Genomic DNA, 20,957 nt, shown 5'->3' on the forward strand with positions numbered 1-20,957 from the left:
CTTAAATATAAATAAAAATATAAATTATTTTTATTTTCTTATTTTTAAAGCATTGCTTTGTTCCCTAAGATGTAGTCTACTTTATAGAAATTTCCATGAGCCCCTGAGAAGGATGCATATTCTGCAGTGTTAGTGTAGAATGTTCTATAGATGGCTGTTACATCATTTGTTTTATAATGCTATTTAACTCTCATGTTTCTTTGTTAGTATTTTGTCTGGACGACTTGACTATTGTTGGGAGTAAAGTGTTGAAGCCTCTTGGTATTGTTGTGTTGTAATTATTCAGCCTCTTTATATGTAGTAGTGCTTGTTTTATGAAATTGAGTGCATTGTTCATGTTGAAAAAGTTTGCCTGTGTTATTAGTTTGAAGAAAGCTTTTATCAAGAATAGATCTTTCTGTTGTCAATGTGTTTTGATTTTTACACATGGAACCTGGATCATGGTGTATTGTTTCTTTTTTTTTTTTTCTTTTTATACTTTTTCAAGGTAGGGTCTCACTCTAACTCAGGCTGACAGGCTGACCTGGAAATCACTCTGTAGTCTCAGGGTGGCCTAGAACTCATGGCGATCCTCCTACCTCTGCCTGCCAAGTGCTGGGATTAAAGGTGTGTGCCACCACACCTGGCTATTATTTCTTTTAATAGGTTATTGAATTTGCTTCTTTATGATTTAGTTGAAATTTTTACTTGTTTTTATTAGTGATATTGGCCTACAGCTGTCCCCTTCTGTGCATTTTCATATGTATGCATACGTGTTATGTGTGATGTGTGTGTATTGTAGTGCATACACATATGTTCATAGATGTGTGTACACAAGCTTGTTGCATGTGGAGACCAGAGCAGAATGTTGGGTCTTATCCATTACTCATCCACATATTTCCTTGATATGGACTCTCTCTGAAACTAAAGTTGTACTTTTTTTTGTGAACCCAGTCATTCTGTGTTCTCTGCTTCCACTGGAAATGGGATTAAAGGCACTCATGGACATGCTCAGCTGTTGATACAGGTTCTGAGGAATCCACTTCAGGTGGTCTCCTCCTACTTGTATGGCAAGTGAATTTATCCACTGAGCTATCCTCTCAGTCACTTTATGTGAATTCATGTGAAGTACATATATATATATATGTCTAGTTAGCATAATTATTTCCTCTTAAGATAACCTCAGATACATAGTTTCCATATATATTCTATTCTGGAGAGAAAGCATCCACTTTCTGGAATATAATGTTAGGTACTGCTGTAACTTGTTCTTAGCATTTAAAAAAATTATTTATTTATTTGAGAGAAAGAGGCAGATAGAAAGAGAGAATGGGCACACCAGGGCCTCTAGCCACTGCAAACAAACTCCAGATGCATGTGCCACCTTGTGTATCTGGCTTACTTGAGTCCTGGGGAATTGATCCAGGGCCCATAAGCTTCTCAGGCAAGCACCTTAACCACTAAGCAATTTCCCTAGCCCTTGTTCTTAGCTTTTTGAAAATATTTACTAATAATAGCATTTGTACATGCTTCTGTGTTTTTTATGTCATCCAAAATACATAGATTTACCCATAGCATAGAATTGGCTCCAGTTTATTGTTAAATAAATGAGTGCATATGTGCATGAATATGTCATGTCAGTCATAACAAATGACTCTCTAAATTGTCCCTTTTCCACTTGCATGTCATGGACTAAGGCCTCATAGTCCATTCTCATTTTCTTCCCAGTGTTATCATAATTTATAATACCTTTATCATAATATATAAGCAAAATTTAATAGAAAATTTAACAAATATATGTATTCAATTATAATATATCTAATAATTGGTGAAATAATTCTGTTGTTAAATTTTATAAAATCAAAATTGCCAAGCATTAATTATTAATACATTTAATTCTTAAGATTACTGTAGAAGTGAGGGTTTCCTTATTTTTATAAAACAAATATTTGTATTAGGATTTTGCTAAAGCTATTTATCAATACAAAATGATTAAATTTTAATGCACTAGAAATATTAGACAAGTGTTATATTTCATTTTTAAAAAATTAAATATTATGATATAGTATGTCAAACCAATTATAAAATAGAATATATCTTCTCAGTCTCATCTCAAGGCACTGAAAAAGGATCCAAGCCATGTACAGATCATAGTTGTGACTCTTCCAAAAGATTATCTAAGGTATGTTATGTGTTTGTGGGAAAAGGGAGAAAAAAATTGTCTGACCATAACCACTACAGAAGGATGTATCTTAGCTATTAGCAAAATACATAGTCAGTGCTTTTAACAATAAAAATAAATATTCACACATTAAAATAAGAAATCAGTATGCTTGATATGACTTTTTAATTTATTTTTATTAATTAGTTTTGTTTTCAGCAAATACACTCAGTTTGGTACCATTATTAGGCTCATCTGTGACCTACCCCCTCCCCATTGGCCCCTCCTTGTTGAGGTATATGGGTCGTGCATTGTGGAGTTAGCCCACAGTTATGGGTAAGATATATGTCTCTGCATATCATGACCCAACATGTGGCTCTGACATTCTTTTCGCCCCGTCTTCTACAAAATTTCCCTGAGCTATGTTGGGTTCATTTTTGGTCTCCTTCAGTGATGAGGTGCTGGGGGCCTCTGAGGCTCTGGCTCTCTGATTTGATAGGAGTTGATTTTTCTCTGTGTTGGTCTCCTTCCCCCTTGTGCTGGTATCTGGTTCATCAGCAAATCAGCACCCTTGCTTGTTTCACCAATTTTTCTTAGTTTCAGCTGGGGCCCTTTTGAGGTATGATGGGGTGGCTCTCTCCTTAGGATCTACATGTATTTGAAAAAGAGAATCAGATTCTCCAACAGAGAGTAAGTTAGCACCAGGACAAATGAGATAACCCTTACTTTTTTTTATACAGAATTTAATAGGTGTAGACCCTCTTGTAGCCCATGATTGATGGTAGCTTGATACTGGAGAGTGGGCTTATGTTTGGATATAGTTCTGACTTGTTTCCCAGCTCCAGCTATGGGTTCCATACCACTGAGGGTATCAGTTAGCCAAATCAAGAGCAGTTGTTTACCTATTTTCTTTTCTGTCATGTGGCTTATCTAAGAAAAAAAATAAACCTTTGGTCAATTCAGTCAGAAGCTAGTGTCTTTAGGATTTGTTTCTGGAAATTCATTTTAATTCCTTTAGTGTGTCATATACCCTATTTCTTTACCCTCCCTTTATATACCTGTTCATTTGTTGAAACTTAAGTACTGGGAAATTTTCTTTTCCTGTTTGGTTGGGTTTTTGTTTTTGTTGTTTTTCAACACATTCTTACTATGCAGAGGAGACTGATCTCAAAGTTCTGATCTCCCTGCCTCTGAGGCCCAAAGTCCTGTACAACTGCTTTCATCAGTTTTTGGTACACTTTATAAGTCCTCTTGAGCTTTGTTCCAAAACAGAGATAAGTTACTTGGAACCTATATTGATCCTTTTTCGTGTTTTCTATGATATGGGAATTTGGGATATCTTGCAGATTGACAGAGCCCTTCTGCACTCTTGGTTCGGCTGTCAACTGAGGAGTTAGAGTACTGGGAACTCATGGCCACACAACACTTTTGCTGAATCGGTTGCCTCAAGGTGTTTGTTTTGTGAATCTGACAAATGAAATGTGTAGACCACAGAGGGTGAGGTTTAGAAAATTTTTTATTATAAAGCTTATGAGAAGGAAAGAAGAAGGCAGAGCTCCTGCTGGAAGGAGGGATCCCAAGCAGGCAACCTCCCTGGTGACTCACATTGATGTTTTTTTATAGGAATTTACTGGATGGGGTCTGAGCTGACAACTACTGTTCCTATGGCAGGTATCTAAGCATCTTGCATTCTTACCTCTGGTTTGTAAGGAAGGGGATCTTCTTTAGGAAAAAGTGTTAAGATCAGACCCTTCTGTAATTTCTGGCCTCTAGAAAGAGGGAGGCTATGAGGACTCCTTTGAGGAAAAAGAATAAGGAAAAAGCAGAGTCCCTCTTATAGCCCCAGTATATTTCTTATAAACTGCCTCAGTGATATTTTTAATAAATATTTGTGCAATATGCCTCAGCTAGATCTAAGTATTTCTTATTACCAAGACAAGACTTTTGTGAATGTCTTTTCTAAGACCTTTGAATGGTCAGGTTTCCTGACAGCAGTCACCCAGCACCAGAGAACTCTGATGTGCATAGGCGATGGCATTTCAGAGGAGTCACTGAGGTCATGGAGGTGAACAGATACAGGCCTGCCACATCTTACATGATCTGCAGAAGCAGAAACACTCTCACTCACATAACAAAAGCAGAGCCATGGTCCATCATTTACTTCCTGGATTTGATGTACATTATAGAGCAAACATACCTTGAATAAAAGAGAAAGATCCTGGTAAACTACTGAAAATTCCTATACTTTTTTAATGCAATTTTTTAAAGCTTTTTACTTTGTTTTATTTGAAATAGGGGGAGAGGGGAAGAGAGAAAAGGCACAAAGAGAATGAGCATGCTAGGGCCTTCAGCTGCTGCAAACAAACTCCATATGCATGCATCACCTTGTGCATTTGGCTTATGTGGATTCCCCTTGCTTTGCTAAGCAGTCTCTCCAGCCTGAAAATTCCTGTTGTTAATCCTCCAGCTCTATGCAAATGGACCAGTAGACCTTTCAGAAACTATTGGTTCCCTAGCTCTGAACTAATGACTTTAGGAGACACAAGACATTTCCTTGATCTTTTAGCTAGAGTAGAAGTTTCTTAGGGGATCCTTCAAGGTTTAGTGGTGACCTCTATCAAAGTAGATATAGTTGATCTGGTCTCTAAATCCATTTTGTGGTTACTTCTCCTATGTCTAGTTTATTTCAACTGCAGTGTCTGACAGAAATCCTGATTTGGTTTCTTGGCCAGGGCATTGTGGTGTGAAAGGCAAACTGGGGCCACTAAAACTGACTCTACCTTAGGAAAATACGTAGAACTGTACCCAGGTGGTTCTGAAAGTATGCAGGGGATTAATACACCTTTATCAGATGGTGCCAGTAAGTCCTTTTATAGTTGTTGTAGAGATTGGATTTGTTGCTTGTGAAAATTAACACATCTCTGGATATCTAGCCTGCAATTTCAGTTATTGATTGGCAATGCCTTGTTCTTAATCCCTGTCCATAAAGCCTGCCAGAAGAAGTTGTTTTTCAGTTGACAATGGACAACTGTCCTACCTCAGGGCTGTGTCATTTCTTAGGTCTATGACCTAATTTAGACCATGGAGCTGACAGCATTATGCTAATTAGACCTCTTCCACTCATGTGCTGAGATTATAATCATGTGCCAACATTCTTGGCATTTCTTGCATGTGCATGTGTGTATATCTGCATGCTCATATGTATGTGTGTACATGTGCACATGTGTATGCTCACACATGTGGAGGCCAGAAGTTGACATTAGGTGTCTTCCTCAATCACTGTTCACCTTATTTTTGGAGACATGGCCTCTCCCTGGTGTGAAACTCACCAATTCATACTAAACAAGCTAGCCAGCAAACCTCAGAGATTCTGTCTCAGTGCCTCAGTGCTAGGACTGCAACTGAAGGCATGTACAACCACACGTAGTTTTTAATGTAGTGTTGAGGATTCAAGCTCAGAGCCTCATGTTTTGCGATACGCACTAGCGCGTGTGATGAGTACGTGTACGGACACATGCCTGCCGAGGAGGTCAGCGGGCAACTTCAGAATATTAGTCTCTTTTACTTTGAAACAGTTATTTTTTTCTTGTTGTTTTGGAACAACCAGCTGGGAAAGCTAGACTAGCTGGACCAGTGATATTTGGGTTTTCTGGGCTCCACTTCCCATTGTCATACTTTTATTGAGATTACAGACATGGGCACCACTTTTGTATCTGGTTTTACATGGGTGCACAGTAAACACACATGCAGAACAAGTGTCTTTAGCCACTAACCTATCTCTCTAGTCCCTGTCATTTTTTGTGAATGTAGGAGTTTTTGGTGCTTTTATTTCATCCATACCTTTTAGCACTTCTAGGTTGCCACTACCTTAGCTTCATGCTTGAGATATAAGAACAGTATATAAGGTAGTATTTTGTGAGATAGGGTCTTATGTAGCCTAGGGGGCCCTCAAATTCCATGTAGCCAAGGATGACCTTGAGCTTCTTATCATCCTATCTTTACCTCCGGTGTGCTGGGATTATAAGTGTGTGCTGCTGTGCCAGGTATATGTGTATGTGTATATACACATGTATATATGCCAGGCATCATGAATGTTAGGGAAGTAATCTGCAGGAAAGTGCTATAACCACCGAGTTCTCTCTTCAGCTCCCTAGGGCAGTCCTCCATAAACAGCTCTATCTCAAGTCCCTAAGGAAGTCATTTCTGAGCCTTTCATTAATTGTAACATTTTAAGCTCAGCTACTTTCTTCTTTCTTCCTTTAGGAATCATCTTAGTTTTGATCTGTATATGATGAACGTCGTTATTATTCTTAGTAGAATAAATAGGGAAAGCATACAGATTCTGTCTTCCTGGTAGCAAGAGTAGAAGCCATGACAATTTTTAAAAATTGTTTTGAAAGTTGTGATTTGTGTCAGCTACTTTCTCATTGATGTGAATAAATGCACAACCAAAATCAGCTTATGAAAGGATGAGGGTTTTATTCTGCTTGCAGTGTTGAAGGGAAGTTTGATGAGAGATGGCATGGCAGCAGGAGCAGCTGGGGTCACATTCCAGAACCACCAGCAAGCAGGCAGAGAAGAGCAAGTGGGGTCATGTTATCAAACCTCAAGCCTCATCCCCAGTGACATGCATGGTCCAGCAAGACTCCACCTCACCAAGGATCCTCTACAGCCCCAAGCACGCCACTGTTCCGGGACTAAGTGCTGGAACACATGAACTGTAGGAGGCAGTTTCCATTCAAATATGACTAAATTTAAATGTTTGTGATTATTGTTTATTGTTTTCATTATGTGCTGTCAGATTTTCTTCTTAATTTTTAGTTCCTAAATATTTGCCAAAAATTTGGTTCTAAGTTTCACCTTTTGTTTTCATTTCCATGGACCACAGGCATGTTAGTGTTTATAATGATTACTAGAGGTTAATTAATTTTCCCTCACGAATTTCTAGTTTTCCAAGTATCATTGGTTGAAAAGTCCTTTTCTCAATGACTACACCTCAACAGCTTTGTTGGCAATAAAGTGAGAATACAGTCCATTTTTGACCTCTGCTCTGTTCCTTTGACCATTTACTACAGTACTGCAGCTGTTTGATCACTACAGCTGTGTGCCAAATCCATTCACAAGGTGTCCTTCAACATACCCCATACTAGGATTTACATTAAGAGCATAGAATCTATAAATACCTTTGTTGAGAATCAGGATTATAAATATGTTTATTCTGTTTATCTGTGAATTTTTTGTATCTTTTCCATTTATTTATATCCTCTTTAATTACTGTGAACTACACTTTAGCTTTTTTGCTTGTTTGGTTCATATATTTGGATTTGAATATGTCATGTTGCAGTTTATTTTCTATGTGTTCCATCTCTTTGAACAAGTTTTCTCCTTTATTTTGTCATATATATATATATGATACATATATATATATATGAATATATATGTACATGCACACACATACATACATACAAACATACATAGCACATATTTAAAAGAGATTCTATTTCAGGAGCTGGAGAGATAGCTCAGTTGATAAAGTTATTGCTTTGTAAACATGAGGGCCTGAACTTAATACCCAAAACCCATATAAAAAATGCTAGATGTAATAAAACATGTTTGTAATTCCAGTGCTGGGGAGGTGGAGATAGAGGGATCTCTGGGACTCACTGGCCAACCCACTTAACTGGCACATTGAGGGTCAGGGAAAGACTGTCTCCAAAGAGAGATGGGCAGAGTCTTAAGGACACCCATAGTTGTCCTTTGATCTCCACACTTATGTATAGGCACATGGACACATGTATGCATGTGTGTGTGTGCACACACACATACACATTTTAAATTGTGACTCTATTTCATAACCTGACCTTGGTTGCTGCTGTGTTCTTTTGGGCATGCTTTCTGCTCTGGGCCGGTTTTGCCATTGTATTACATGTCACTTACCAGAGTTTTCTGTTCTTTAGGTATTCTTCTCAATCATTTTTAAATTAGTAAAAACATTTCCTTATTTTTATACATTGTTTGGATGGTGTACTTTTTACTCTTTAAGTGGTTTTGCTTTGAGTTTTAGCATACACCATACCATAATGTTGAAAGTGGTTATACTTTACCCTACTAAACATTGAAGGGCCTTAAATAACTTTAGCTCTCATAATATGCTTTCACCTGTCACAATTTTATTTTCCAACAGTTTAGTTCCAGTATTCTTCCTTTTCTCCATGTGAAAGTTGTTTTAGAAGATCAGTAATGTTTTAGTTTAAACCATAGTTTTATCTGTGTCTTTGCTTTCTCTTCTTTCTTACATCTCAGTCCTTCTATTATTTTTCTTCTTTTAGAATTTATCTTGTCTGCTATTTCTGAATATCATTGCACTCATTATTTAAGTAAGGTTTTTAGTCAGGACTCTTTTGAAAATATTGTTTCCTCATTTGCCTTTGTGGTGTTGCTATTCATTGTATTTTGAGTTCTTGAGGATTCCTTTCTCTCTTATTTTGTCTTATATTTTTCTTTCTTCTTATGCTTTAGCCCTGGAACAGTTTCTTCTCTTCCTCTCCCTCTCTCTCCCTCCCTCTCTCTCTCTCTCTCTCTCTCTCTCAACATTTTGTTTTCCAGCTGAAGGTGGGAGATATACTATTATTTAGTCTGCCCATTGAATTTTTCCATACACAATTTATAGTTCAAGTAGATCATTTCTAAAGATGATTTCTGTCTTTTTATGGTTTTACTGTCCTTTCTTATGCTCTTATTTAATATTTACCTCTATATATTTTAACCTTGCTTTATGCTAATTTCAAATGGTTGGTATTCCATTGTGCAATCGTTCACCTTGGCTCTTTATTGATCTCTAATCTTTCATTTTACCATGTGCATCCTAGTATGGGTAAGTCATGAACATTGCACTTTCATTGGCACATAGCTCATTTTATCTGTGTAAATTTGTTTCAGGAGGGTTTTAAAGAGTGTCTGTATTCCTTTTTTACCTAACATATTTTCAAGCAAAGCTGAGTTTTATGTCAATTTTTTTGGTAGGATTATTTTATGCAACATAGACAATGCTGTGAAATCTGTAAATTCCTGTGAATGCAGACTATTCTGTAGGAATTTATGAAAGCCTTTTTGGTCTTTCATCCTCTTCATCCTTCACCTCTCAACCTTCTATTCTTTGTACCATTTGGGCTCCTACAGATAAGCATTCTCACTTCCTACTCTCTCTGTAGGCTGGTAAATTGTAACACCTATAAAATTTAGATTTTTACAAAATTACTGATGGAAACACCTACATACTTACACAACACTGTACTTTATTTCCCCTCCATTGCCCTTACCTCCTTCTGCCCTCCCTCCTTCCTCATCTGCTTCCTTTATTTTCTTTCTTATAAAAATACAACTACATTGTATTTATATTATGATCAGTAGGTGATTTTTCACATGAGAGTCCCCTTTAGTACACTCTATGGTCAGCAATTGAAGTCTTTTCCTGTATTTTTATATGACATTTCTTTCTATTTACTCCCTGTCTATCTTCCAATTTCTTTGGTGAGAAATACACCACTTAGAAAAGTCACAAAAGAAAGATGGGGATTAATGGGGAAGGTTTATCGTTTTAATGGGAGTGAGAAGGGAATAAGAAATGTAAATGGGGAGAAATAATATGAACATTAAAATGATAGAAATGGAGAGAATAAGACAACATGTCACCTTAAATTTCCAATAATTTTAAAATAGAAATTATAATTTTTCCCCAATCCTTCTTCCAATATACCTAATGCTTTCCATACAAGCTAATTTTCTTGTGGAGCAAGTACTATTTCACTGGCATCACAGTGAAGAACAGGTTTTTTTCTTTTGGCTTCAGGATTGACTTATACCTTACAGTGAAAAGAGAAAGTTGTATGTTCTACAATCCTAAGATTTATAGTAATTAGGAGTGGATTCCAACTTTCACTGAAGGCAAATTACTATAAGACACTTTTCCTTTTTTCCCCCCTCATTTCTTTGGTTCTGCTTTTAAGTTTAGCTCTGACTCCCGAATCTTTGCCAGACTCCTTCGTACCACAGTACATTAGTCCTCTTTGCTATTCCCAACATGATAAAGCCAGTTTTCAGTTTTTGATGATCATTTTCTACAGTTCTCTATTGAGACGTTCTATAAGATTGGACACCCAGCCTCTAATGTGTCACCATTCCTAGGTATCAAAATTACTAATTTCTCTAGGACAATTTGTGTTTTTTTGTTCGCTAAAGACATCTTTAAACTTCTTTCTCACTTAAAAAAAATCAATCTTTTCATGCTTACTATTATCATTTCCCCAGATATTCTCAAGTATAGGTGTTATCCAAAATTATACAAAAAACTTTCTAACAGTTATAAAATACATAATCCCCATGACATAATAGTTCATTAAACTCTGACCTTCTTTAGTATATAGAATTTACTGTTTATTCAGAAACCAACATGAGTCTAAGTAATTGTTACCTTCTGAGTTTGGTGGACAAGCCTAGAACAAATATTAAATCCTTTCCCGTTAATTATTCACAATCATCTTGTAAACTGTAGAGGAGGAGAATAGGGGGTTTTTAATAAATTATTCAACTTCTGTCTGCAGAAGTTCCTGTATTTTATAAGTTGCTTATTGTTGAAATAGTAAGGATTGTTTTTCTATCTTATAGCACACATTCCTTCCATATTTGCTTAACTAGCCTATAAATAATTTAAGGGGCTGATAAAAGGAAGGGAGCAAAGTTTCTATGTATACACTTCCATTTGGAGTTTTCTCTTATTTTAGTTTTTGGATTTTGTTATTGTCATCATTCTTATATCACTCGCCTAAACTGGTTCAAAACATTTTACATATGTATTTATTACACAACTCAGAATTCACCAATGGTGCACACCTTTAATCTTAGAGGCAGAGGCAGGAGGATCACCATGAGCTGGAGGTTACCCTGAGACTACATAGTGAATTCCACGTCAGTCTGGACTAGAGTGAAACCCTACCTTGGAAAAAAACAAAACCAAAAACCAGGAAAAAAAATAATAAATTCCTCCATGTCGCTTTTATAAATTTCACACCGTACATTTGCAATCAGCATACACAGTAAAAGGAAGTGTTCACTATTGCTGTAGTTACTGTTACATTACTGAGATGAAATATTTGACCAAAAACCTCTGATGAGTATATTTTGGGAAGCTTCAAAACAGCAAGAGAAAGCAAGGCATGAATAGAGGCTAAACAGTACTCCTTGCCACAGTAGGTAAAAGAAACAAACAAAAGAGAGTGGGAGAGAGAGAAGGCATGTGATGATGTCAGACAAGGGGAAGCTGGCTATAATACACCAAAGCCTGTCCTATGCCCCATCAAGATATCGCTTCCAGCAAGGGCCCACCTCGCAGATTGCCACCAGCAATTCTGAAAATCTGATTCAAAGTACCATAATCTGCTCCTGATCCCCATAGGCACAGGTCTGTCTTAAAATGTAGATGTACTTTTAGTCCAGCTTTAAAAATACCCATCTTTTTAGATCAATCCCCACTCTGTTCAAAAGTCCAAAGTGGATTGGAGAGATGACATAGTGCTTAAAGGTGCTTGCTTGTAAAGCCAGAAGGCCAGGGTAGGATTCCATAGTACCCACATAAATCCAGATGCACAAAGTGTCACATGCATCTGGAATTTGTTTACAGTGGCAAGGGTCCTGGGTGTGCCTGTATGCTCACTCTCTCTCTCTCTCTCTAAATATATAGAAATAAAATTGTTACAAAAACAAGTCCAGGGCTGGAGTGATGGCTTAGCGGTTAAGCGCTTGCCTGTGAAGCCTAAGGAACCTGGTTCAAGGCTCGGTTCCCCAGGTCCCACGTTAGCCAGATGCACAAGGGGGCGCACACATCTGGAGTTCGTTTGCAGAGGCTGGAAGCCCTGGCGCGCCCATTCTCTCTCTCTCCCTCTATCTGTCTTTCTCTCTGTGTCTGTCACTCTCAAATAAATAAATAAAAAATTAAAAAAAAACAAGTCCAAAGACCAAGATCTTGTCTGAGCATCAAGATAATTTCTTAACTAATCCTACAAAATTAAAACACAATTTAAATATACATAATGGCCCACAATAAACAATAATATGCCAAAAAGAAGGTATTGAAGCAGAAAGATTGTTAGAGCCACAAGTTGGGACATTATGCACAGAGACATTGCCTCTCACCCATAACTGACTGCTGCCTTCACAATGCATGACCCACAATCCCCATGGGAATGACCTGCATCCCCAGTGAGGAAAAGCGGCAGGGAGGAAGGAAAGCATGGTACCAACATGTGTTGTTTATATAGCAAGTATGGCTGCAACTAATTAAAAAAGAAGGCTTACAGTTAAAAAAATCAGCTCAACTTAAAAAAAGAAGATATTGAATATATCAAGAAAAGATTGACCAATGCAAGGTAAAAAATATACAGAGAAAGCATTAAATCCTACAGCTCCAAGTCTGATAAGTGGGACTTGCAAATATGTCTGCTGTCTAAATTCTAACTCTCCAGCTGGGCTTCTTACCACATAGGAAAAATCTATCCTGACCCAGCCATTCTGTAATACTGGCATTTCCAAAATTCTGGGGTCTCCACTGCATCCCGTGGATCATTCATGCCATAGCCTTACAGGGTCTCCACACAGGGACTTCAACAAACCTGCCTCACAATGCCCAGTGGCCATCTCTAAAATCACTGTGTTATAAACCCCATGACTGTGTTTTTTCCTGCATTTGTTGTATTTCAATAGTATCAGGTGTGTTAATCCAGAGGGGAATAAAGCCAACTTTGAACAGCAGAAAAAGTCCTGCATTCTTCCTTCAGGCCCCTCCTGAAGTACAGGAGAGCTGGCACAATCTCATTGGTGGTAATCTTTCAAACAATTGCACCTGAACTGGGCATACCCATGTGCTCATACCTGTCTATTTCTTCTAAACTCAACCCTGTGCATGTTCTCAGTACAGAGGCAGAATGCAGCCAGTGTTTCATACAAACCATTTCTAGCCCCATCTGGAGAAAGCTCACTTTCCCTCATAATCCAAGCCTCAGAGTCCACAGTTCTTTCTGCATTTAGATCTTTTAACTGTCAAAAGAATAGTTTGTCAATCACTACTTATACTAGAAATTGTTGATTAGTCCAACATTTCAAATATCTCCATATTTTTCCCACAAGTCAATTCAAAAATATTAAGATCCACACAGTTATGATTCTGGCAGCAGCACCCCACTCCTCTGATACCAATTTTTTTGTTGCAGTTACCTTCATCTTGCTAAATGAAACACCCAACCAAAGGCAGCTGATGGGAGGAAAGGGTTTATTTTGTCTTACAGTCTCTAGGGGAAGTTTATTGATGGCAAGGAAAGGATTGCGGGAGCAGAGTCTGGACCTTTGCCATAGCAGGTGCAAGAAAACAGCAAGAGAATGAGTTGAGCTCTGGAAAGGGGGAGCTGGATATAGTACCTCATGGCCTGTCCCTAGGAGTACACTTTCTCCAGCAAGGCTCCCAGACTGCCACCAGCTGGGGACCAAGCATTCAAAATATATGAGTTTATTGGGTACATCTAATTCAAACTACCACAGCTCTTCAGTTTTTATTAGATATAGACATCTATCTTTGCTTGTTAGAGGGAAAATTGGAAACAGGAATCTGATGTGTATCTGCAAGGTTTTCTCAGGTCTAAGTCATTTTCGTTTTTGCATAGGATGTTAGGTAGCTGAGTGATTATAAATTTGTCTACTGAAACTTAATTGCAGTTCACACTTAAGTTTATGTAGTTATCAGATTGTACCTAATTCTTAAATAATTAACCAAAATTTGTGTTTTGAGCAAGTAAGAAGTAACAAGTTCACCTACATTTATCAAAAATCATAAAACATCATTTAGATTATGAACTGTTAATAACTGAGTAATTTATTGAGTGCAGTGCTTGAAAAACATATTTATAATAATTTGTACTTTTTCATGGGAGGAGTATACTTTAGAAGATATTTGAAGAAGTGAGAGAAAAGTTGTGGTACAATGTTAGTAGTCAGATCAGCATTTATCTTTATTCCTGATCAGACTGGAGGTACAGGTTGGTGAGGCAGAATGGACTAGAACTAACTGGCTTACAGACTATGAACTCATTACCATGTTTGCTCTTATCACTCATATTACCAGCCAAATTAAAATCATTACTCCATGCAATAAGGGAAATAGATGTCAATATGACACCTTATTTTAGAAAGTTAGGTTTTGGAACACAGCTAGAAGTTATAAAATGTGTTGTATTTTTTACTTTGTTTTTATTTGTTACTATGATTATTTTTCCTTTTTATTGATAACTTCCATACTTAAAGACCATAAGACCATAAGAATTCCTACTTCTCCCCATTTTCCCCTTCACAAATCTACACTCTATCATATCATCTCCATCTCTCCATTAGTCACTCTTTTGTTTTGATGTCTTCATCTTTTCCTCCTATTATGAGGGTCTTCTGATGGTAGTGTTAGGCATTGTGAGATCATGGATATCAGGGCCAATTTCTGTCTGGTCAGTTGCATTGTAAGCATCCCTACTCTTCCTTTTACATTTTTTTCTGCCACCTCTTCCACAATGGACCCTGAGCCTTGGAAGGTGTGATAGAGATGTGTAAGTGCTGAACGTTACTCAATCATGTCTTCTTGGCACTCTGGTGTCTTTTGGATCATCATAGTGGTTACTGCCATCTGAGAAGAGAAGCTTCTCTAACCAAAAGTGAGAGTAGCATTAATATATGGGCATAAACATTAAGTGAGGGCAGTTTTGTGAGCATAATATATGCATTTATCCATACAGGAGTAGGCATTATATTCCTAGAGTCCATGACCTCCTTCACCATAGGATTTTGATTTCAGTACTAGGCATATATTCCCTCCTATAGAATGGGTCTCCAGTCGAATTAGAAAACAGTTGTTATCCCCCATAACAAACATGCCACTATTGTACCCATTGACTCATTTGGCCTGGCTGGCCAAACTTGAGGCTTGCAGTGCCCACTAATTTCACTACCGATGGCTTCTTTCTCCCATAGGCTGCATGCAGTACAGCTTTTCCCAGCTTTATATAAGCTGGTCTACCAACAGAAGGTTTTCAGTTCAGCTTCAGTGACCTTGCAGCCCAGGCATGTGGAATCTTCAGCAATAGGGTCTTATTAGCTATTCCTGCTAGGAAACCAAGAGCCTTGGCAATAGCCTGTAATGCTTGGGGGGGGGGGGGCATGAAGGACCTCCATGGCCAACAACTCACTGGAAGGTATCCCATCCCTGGCACTGAAATTTTTCCAGTAATAGTCTGTGGCTTCTGGGCATGTGATTATCCAAAAAAGTAGGTTATCATATGGCTTATTCACAATGTCCTGACATTCCAAACAAAACCAAGCTAAAGGAATTTATGACAACTAAACAAGCTCTACAGAAAATACTTGAAGGAATCCTAATGCTTAAGAGAAAGCCAAGCACACACATGGGGGGGAAAAAAAAAACTATACTCAAATAACAAGGATAGGTGTGTAGGATAAAGTAATATTGGCTGACAGTTGTTATCTTTCAGAACTTGGAATACATCATTCCAAGCCCTTATGTCTTTTAAAGTTTGTGTTGAGTAATCTGCTGTGATCCAGATGGGCTTGCCTTTATAGGTGACTTGCTTTTTATCTCTAACTGCTTTGAATATATTTTCTTTGGTTTGTATATTTAGTAGTTTAATTATAACATGGTGAGGAGAGGTACTTTCCTGGTTTTGTCTATTTGGTGTTCTAAAAGTTTCCTGTGTCTGCATTGCATTTCTTCCTCAATTTGGGGAAAATTTTCTCATATATATGTGTGTGTATGTGTGTGTGTGTGTGTGTGTATATATATATATATATGTATGTATATTTTGCAAATGCCTACTAAGCCTCTGGATTTAAATTCTTTTCCTTCCACTATACCCTGAATAATTCTTATGCTGGACCTTTTTGTAGTATCCCAATATCTTGAAATTACAATTCATGCCTTCCTGTTAGCTTGTCTTTCTCTTTTTTTCTACTGCTGAGACTTTCCACAGAGTTTTTTTTTATTTGACTGACTATGCTTTGCAGAGCTAGAATTTCTGCCTGGTTTTTCTTCAGTATTTGTATTTCCTTAGTCATGTATTGTAATGACCTCCTTATTTCATTAAGCTGGTTTCCTGTATTCTCTTTTAGGAGTTAAGTTTTCTTTAATTCCTTTGATTTCTTTGAGTATAGATAAAATCTTTATTTTAGAATCTCTGTCAGGCATTTCATGTAAAACAGTCTCATTGGGGGTCATTTCTGATGGAATTTTTGGTGGACTTGTATTGTCTTGATTCTCAGTGTTTCTTGTAGTATAATGTAGCAAATTTTGCATCCTGAGTTGATTTGATGCTTGGGTTTTCTAATTATCTGTGATGGTCTTGGTCATGGAAATCCAACTTTTTATGTACCTTCCAAGTAGGAGTGTAGGGTGCCAAGTGGAGGTCTTTAACTGCAATACAACTGCAGAAGGAATCCTAGGTGTTGAGTTTGCCTGCTATTCAAGTATTCTACTCAGCTGAGTAGTGCAGTTTATTGGCAAATTCTAAAATTCAGCTGAGCATTATACACATTCAATAAAAATCAGTACAAAATGCAAGTGTGGGGATTAAAACAAACACACAACCGTATAAAGCCAAAATCCCTGAGGTTTGTATTGCTGTGCACCCTTAATCTTGTCAGCTGAGAGGTTAAGATTTCTTTTATTGAATGTATCCAAGTCAGCCTGGGTCTGAATCAGATCCTACCCCCAATAATGACAAGAAAAAGACAAAGGCCCTATGAATCTGAAAGCATCAAAGGCAACACTAGTCAACCCCAAAATACAATTTAACTGAGACTAGCAAAGGCAACCAAGAATATGTAACCCACAGTTTGCTCTGACATGGAAAGAGAGATTAGCACTTCCAGTGCAGGCCTATGTACCTGCTTTTTTGTCAGTTGGCCTCTTTACCTTTGGGGTGCCTTCCAGTCTCACCAGTGCTGAGTGCCCACCTCAATCCCTCTGTGTTGTGCTGTGGAGCTGGTGTTTGGATTAGCTGTGCTGGATGCCTTGCCACTGGGGGCTGAATGAGTTCTCTGGAGGTTTGCTGTTCTGAAGTGTGGGAGATGGGTGAGTACAGGAAACCTGGAGTTGTACTGGAACTGCTCAGCTGGTCTTGCCTATGTCCTGTTTAGCAGCTCCTCAGCTGGTCTTCTCTCACCTTGAGGTTTCTTGACTTTGTAAGGAGACTGATAAGGTTGGAAAATCCCCTTTATTGGTCTCTGCTCCTACAGCTCAGAGCCAGGCTAGGCAGGCATGCAGATCCACACGGATTGGGGCTGCAAGTGCCTCAGTGGGATTGTGCTTAGTTTCCTCCTTTCTGGTAGATCTTAGTCTCTCCTACTTCTCTGCTGTGGCAAATAATAACCTATATACCTTCACTTTCCTGAGGAGCTTATTTTGCTGCGGTTTTACTTAAATCCCTCCCTATACTGATTTGGTGTGTGACTCCTATGTCTTTATCTTGTTTTTAAGCTTAAGTTTTATTTCTAAAATTAATAAAGTCAGTACCTTCAGTCATATTTCTTGGTGATTTTTAAAATACTTTAAGTAATTTAGATTTCATAAAATGAGCTTAAATGACTTCCCTGCTTTGGCTTAGGTTCATTTCTACATGTTATTCACAATCCAATAGGATCATAATATTTAGTTCCATATTACATATGAATTAGAAGTATATTTGGGAATAATTGAGGTATTTTGATAAATACCATCTTTTATTTTTGCATTTTAAAACCTGTGAATCCAAAATAAAGACTTTTGTTTTACATTATTTGTTCTAGATTTATAATTATTTATACCTTTTTATTAAATTGTGTTTCTAATTTAGGCTAAAAATCTTATAGAGAGATTTTTTAATCAACAAGTAGAAGTTCTGGGCAGACGATCAGAGCCACTCCCAGAAATATACTACATTGAAGGTACACTCCAAATGGTGTGGATTAATCGCTGCTTTCCAGGATATGGAATGAATGCCCTTCAACATCCAAAGTGTCCTGAGTGTTGTGGTATGTGCTAACTATGATTTCATTTTTATACTGATGAAAATTTCCTTATTGTCATATGTCTAAGTGAATTTGCCACTTATAAATTGTAGTTTTGCATTATGTTACTGGAAGTAGTATGTTGAAAAGACTATAGTATAAATATGTGAAAGAAATAAAGGTGACTTAATTTTGAGCTTAATATTAATATTGCCTATAAGGGTTTGGAGCATCATTAGTCAATTGTCAAGAAGAGACTTTTTTAACCCCCTCCCAAAGAGCCAAATGGTATACCTATAATATCAGTTATTGATGAGTTTACATTTGTAGTCCAATATGGTATTCAATACTTTTGTTTTCAAAGTAAGTACTTGATTTATGTTACCTTAGTTGTTTTTCTGACTTGATCCTAGCACCACAGAATCTGATCCATCTTTGGACATCGTCTGTCTTTCCTCTGTTCTATTAGAATTCCATAGAGGTGGATGGCAAGATTGAATGCATGGAGTCAGAACTCTCTGTGTTTCTAGTTTTGAGAGTTTAACAATTAGTTTGAGAGTTTAACAATTAGTGTTTTGTTGTTTAAAAAAAAAAAAGACTGTGTTGGAGATATGGCTTAGTGGTTAAGGCACTTGCCTGTGAAGCCTAAGGATTCATGTTGTCTCTCTAAGTCCCATGCAAGCCAGACAAACAGTGATGCAAACATACACTTGCACACAAGAGGGCATACACGTCTGGAATTCGATTGCAGTGGCTAAAGCACCTGGTGCAATAATTATCCCTCACCCTCTTTTTCTTTCTCATCAAAAAGCAGTCCATTGGGCTTGCCTCAATAAAGAAAATTCTGTTATAAATTTCAGAAAGTTGATATCTTTAGTCAGTCCCCACCTTTTTCTCTCTTCATCCTATTATTTGATTAAAAACTTATACCTTATGGTTTTGTATTGTGTAAATACATAAAATTTGATAAACTGTAGTAAAAACTTAATTTAGGAAATTAAATAGAAATTTCACAAAAGCACTTCCCAACTCTCAGTATCTCTTGGTACTGGCTGGATGGTGATGTACATTTCCCTCACTTGGTGCTGGCAGGGAGGAGGTCCAGGCTTGAAATACTAAGTAGAGAGCAGACCCAGTCCTTTAACCATTTATTTTTATATATTTGTATTTTACTCAGTAGCAACTGAAGATAAGTTCAGATGGTTTAACTTAGTGGATCTCATTAAGAATATTGAAGTAAACATTGTTTTAGTGAAATTGTAGTTTTGAAACTCAGAGAATTACAAATAATATCACCAGGACTTGTTTTTAATTCATGAAAGTTTGGAAAAAACACAACTATCAGGTCATTTAATTTATTATATAGCATATGATTTGAATATCCTGATTAATTTATTTTAATCATCAAATCCCTTGAAAATATACAAGAAAATATTTAAATCTTAAAAATATGTTCTGCCTTTGAAATACTATTTCATTCTTTCAAATAAATGGTTTCTGCTCACACAGTTTAGAAACCTAGAAGATGAATTTATGAACAAGGAACTGCTAAATGGCAGAAGAGAAGGAAAAGGGAGTTGCATATAATCATCACAAAGTTCATTATCATTGAAGTATATCTATCTTGGAGGGTTTGAAACTTGAGGTGGTTACTTTGAAAATACTGGATTACCCTGAAACATCCAAAGTTGAATGTACATGTGCATCCGGTTCCTGGAAAACTTTTATGCTGTATTGCATCTACAATATTAGGGATATCTAAGGAAATGAAAGAGCATGATAAGACTCAGAAGTAAAACTTAAGAGTTGAAACTCAACATGGCAGCAAGAGAAATATACACAAATAAAACAGTGAGAGGCAAAATTATTTTTTGTCTTTAATTTGTAGACACATTATCATTCCTCAGTGGACTTATTAGCTAGTAACTTGCCAAATTCATCTCTATTACCAAATACTATATAAATATTTTAATTTAAAATTACTTTCGTGCTCTAATTTTCTTGGTATGCTATAAACAAGACTGGGCTCACTTTTTAAAAACAGGACTCATAAAACATAATATTCAGATTTTTTCTGTAACATTTTTATCAAAGGACAGAAGAATTCTAATTTTGAAAAAACACATTCTACTAAAAATATATTTAAATCATTCTCCCAGTTTCTGTACCTTACTTTGCAGCATTTTTGTTTTTTAAATTCAGCTACTTCTGTGATACGGACCTTCTTTCTTTAAATTATTCTACTTGTTTTAAAATTCTGATGTATATTAATTTTTCTTGAAGATTTTTAAAAATTTTATTCAAGCTATGAGTGAACACGTACATTTATATTGTAAGCTTCCTGGGTGACTCTGAGGAGCACAAAAGTTAGCATTGTTAGGGTGGCACCTAGGTAGGATGCCTGTCTTACTGAGGCAAAAGGCCGTTGGTCGTTGATTGTTGCATACTAAATGTTTATCTACATGTTATGTAGCATTTTGTTGTTCTTTTTTTCTATAGAAATGCTACCACTGTACAAGTCCTTTGGGAGTCATGTACCATATTCAACAGGAACTCTTTCATAGTGGTATTATAACCAGGATTTGATTCATGCTGCCTATTAATCCAGAAGTTCAAGAATTCAGAAATTAAATCCTAGAGCCGGGCATGGTGGCACATGCCTTTAATCCCAGCACTCGGGAGGCAGAGGTAGGAGGATCGCCATGAGTTCAAGACCACTCTGAGACTACAG

The 20,957-nt window shown here is 37.1% G+C and overlaps 1 protein-coding gene across 2 annotated transcripts in view; it reads left to right on the plus strand.

The window, feature by feature from the left end:
- LOC101611450 (zona pellucida binding protein) overlaps positions 1–20,957 on the plus strand; it is a 64,960-nt gene that overhangs the window by 34,278 nt on the left and 9,725 nt on the right. Inside the window, exons 6-7 of one of the 2 annotated variants that reach the window (XM_004652711.2) lie at positions 2,085–2,161; positions 18,073–18,250. In XM_004652711.2, the coding sequence (XP_004652768.2) occupies positions 2,085–2,161; positions 18,073–18,250 (255 nt within the window). Of the gene's footprint in view, positions 1–2,084; positions 2,162–6,633; positions 7,176–18,072; positions 18,251–20,957 lie in introns of those variants that run through there. The other variant, XM_045135445.1, reaches the window with a different exon arrangement.

The sequence above is a fragment of the Jaculus jaculus genome, chromosome 16 (genome assembly GCF_020740685.1).
Source record: "Jaculus jaculus isolate mJacJac1 chromosome 16, mJacJac1.mat.Y.cur, whole genome shotgun sequence".
Taxonomy (NCBI): Eukaryota; Metazoa; Chordata; class Mammalia; order Rodentia; family Dipodidae; genus Jaculus; species Jaculus jaculus.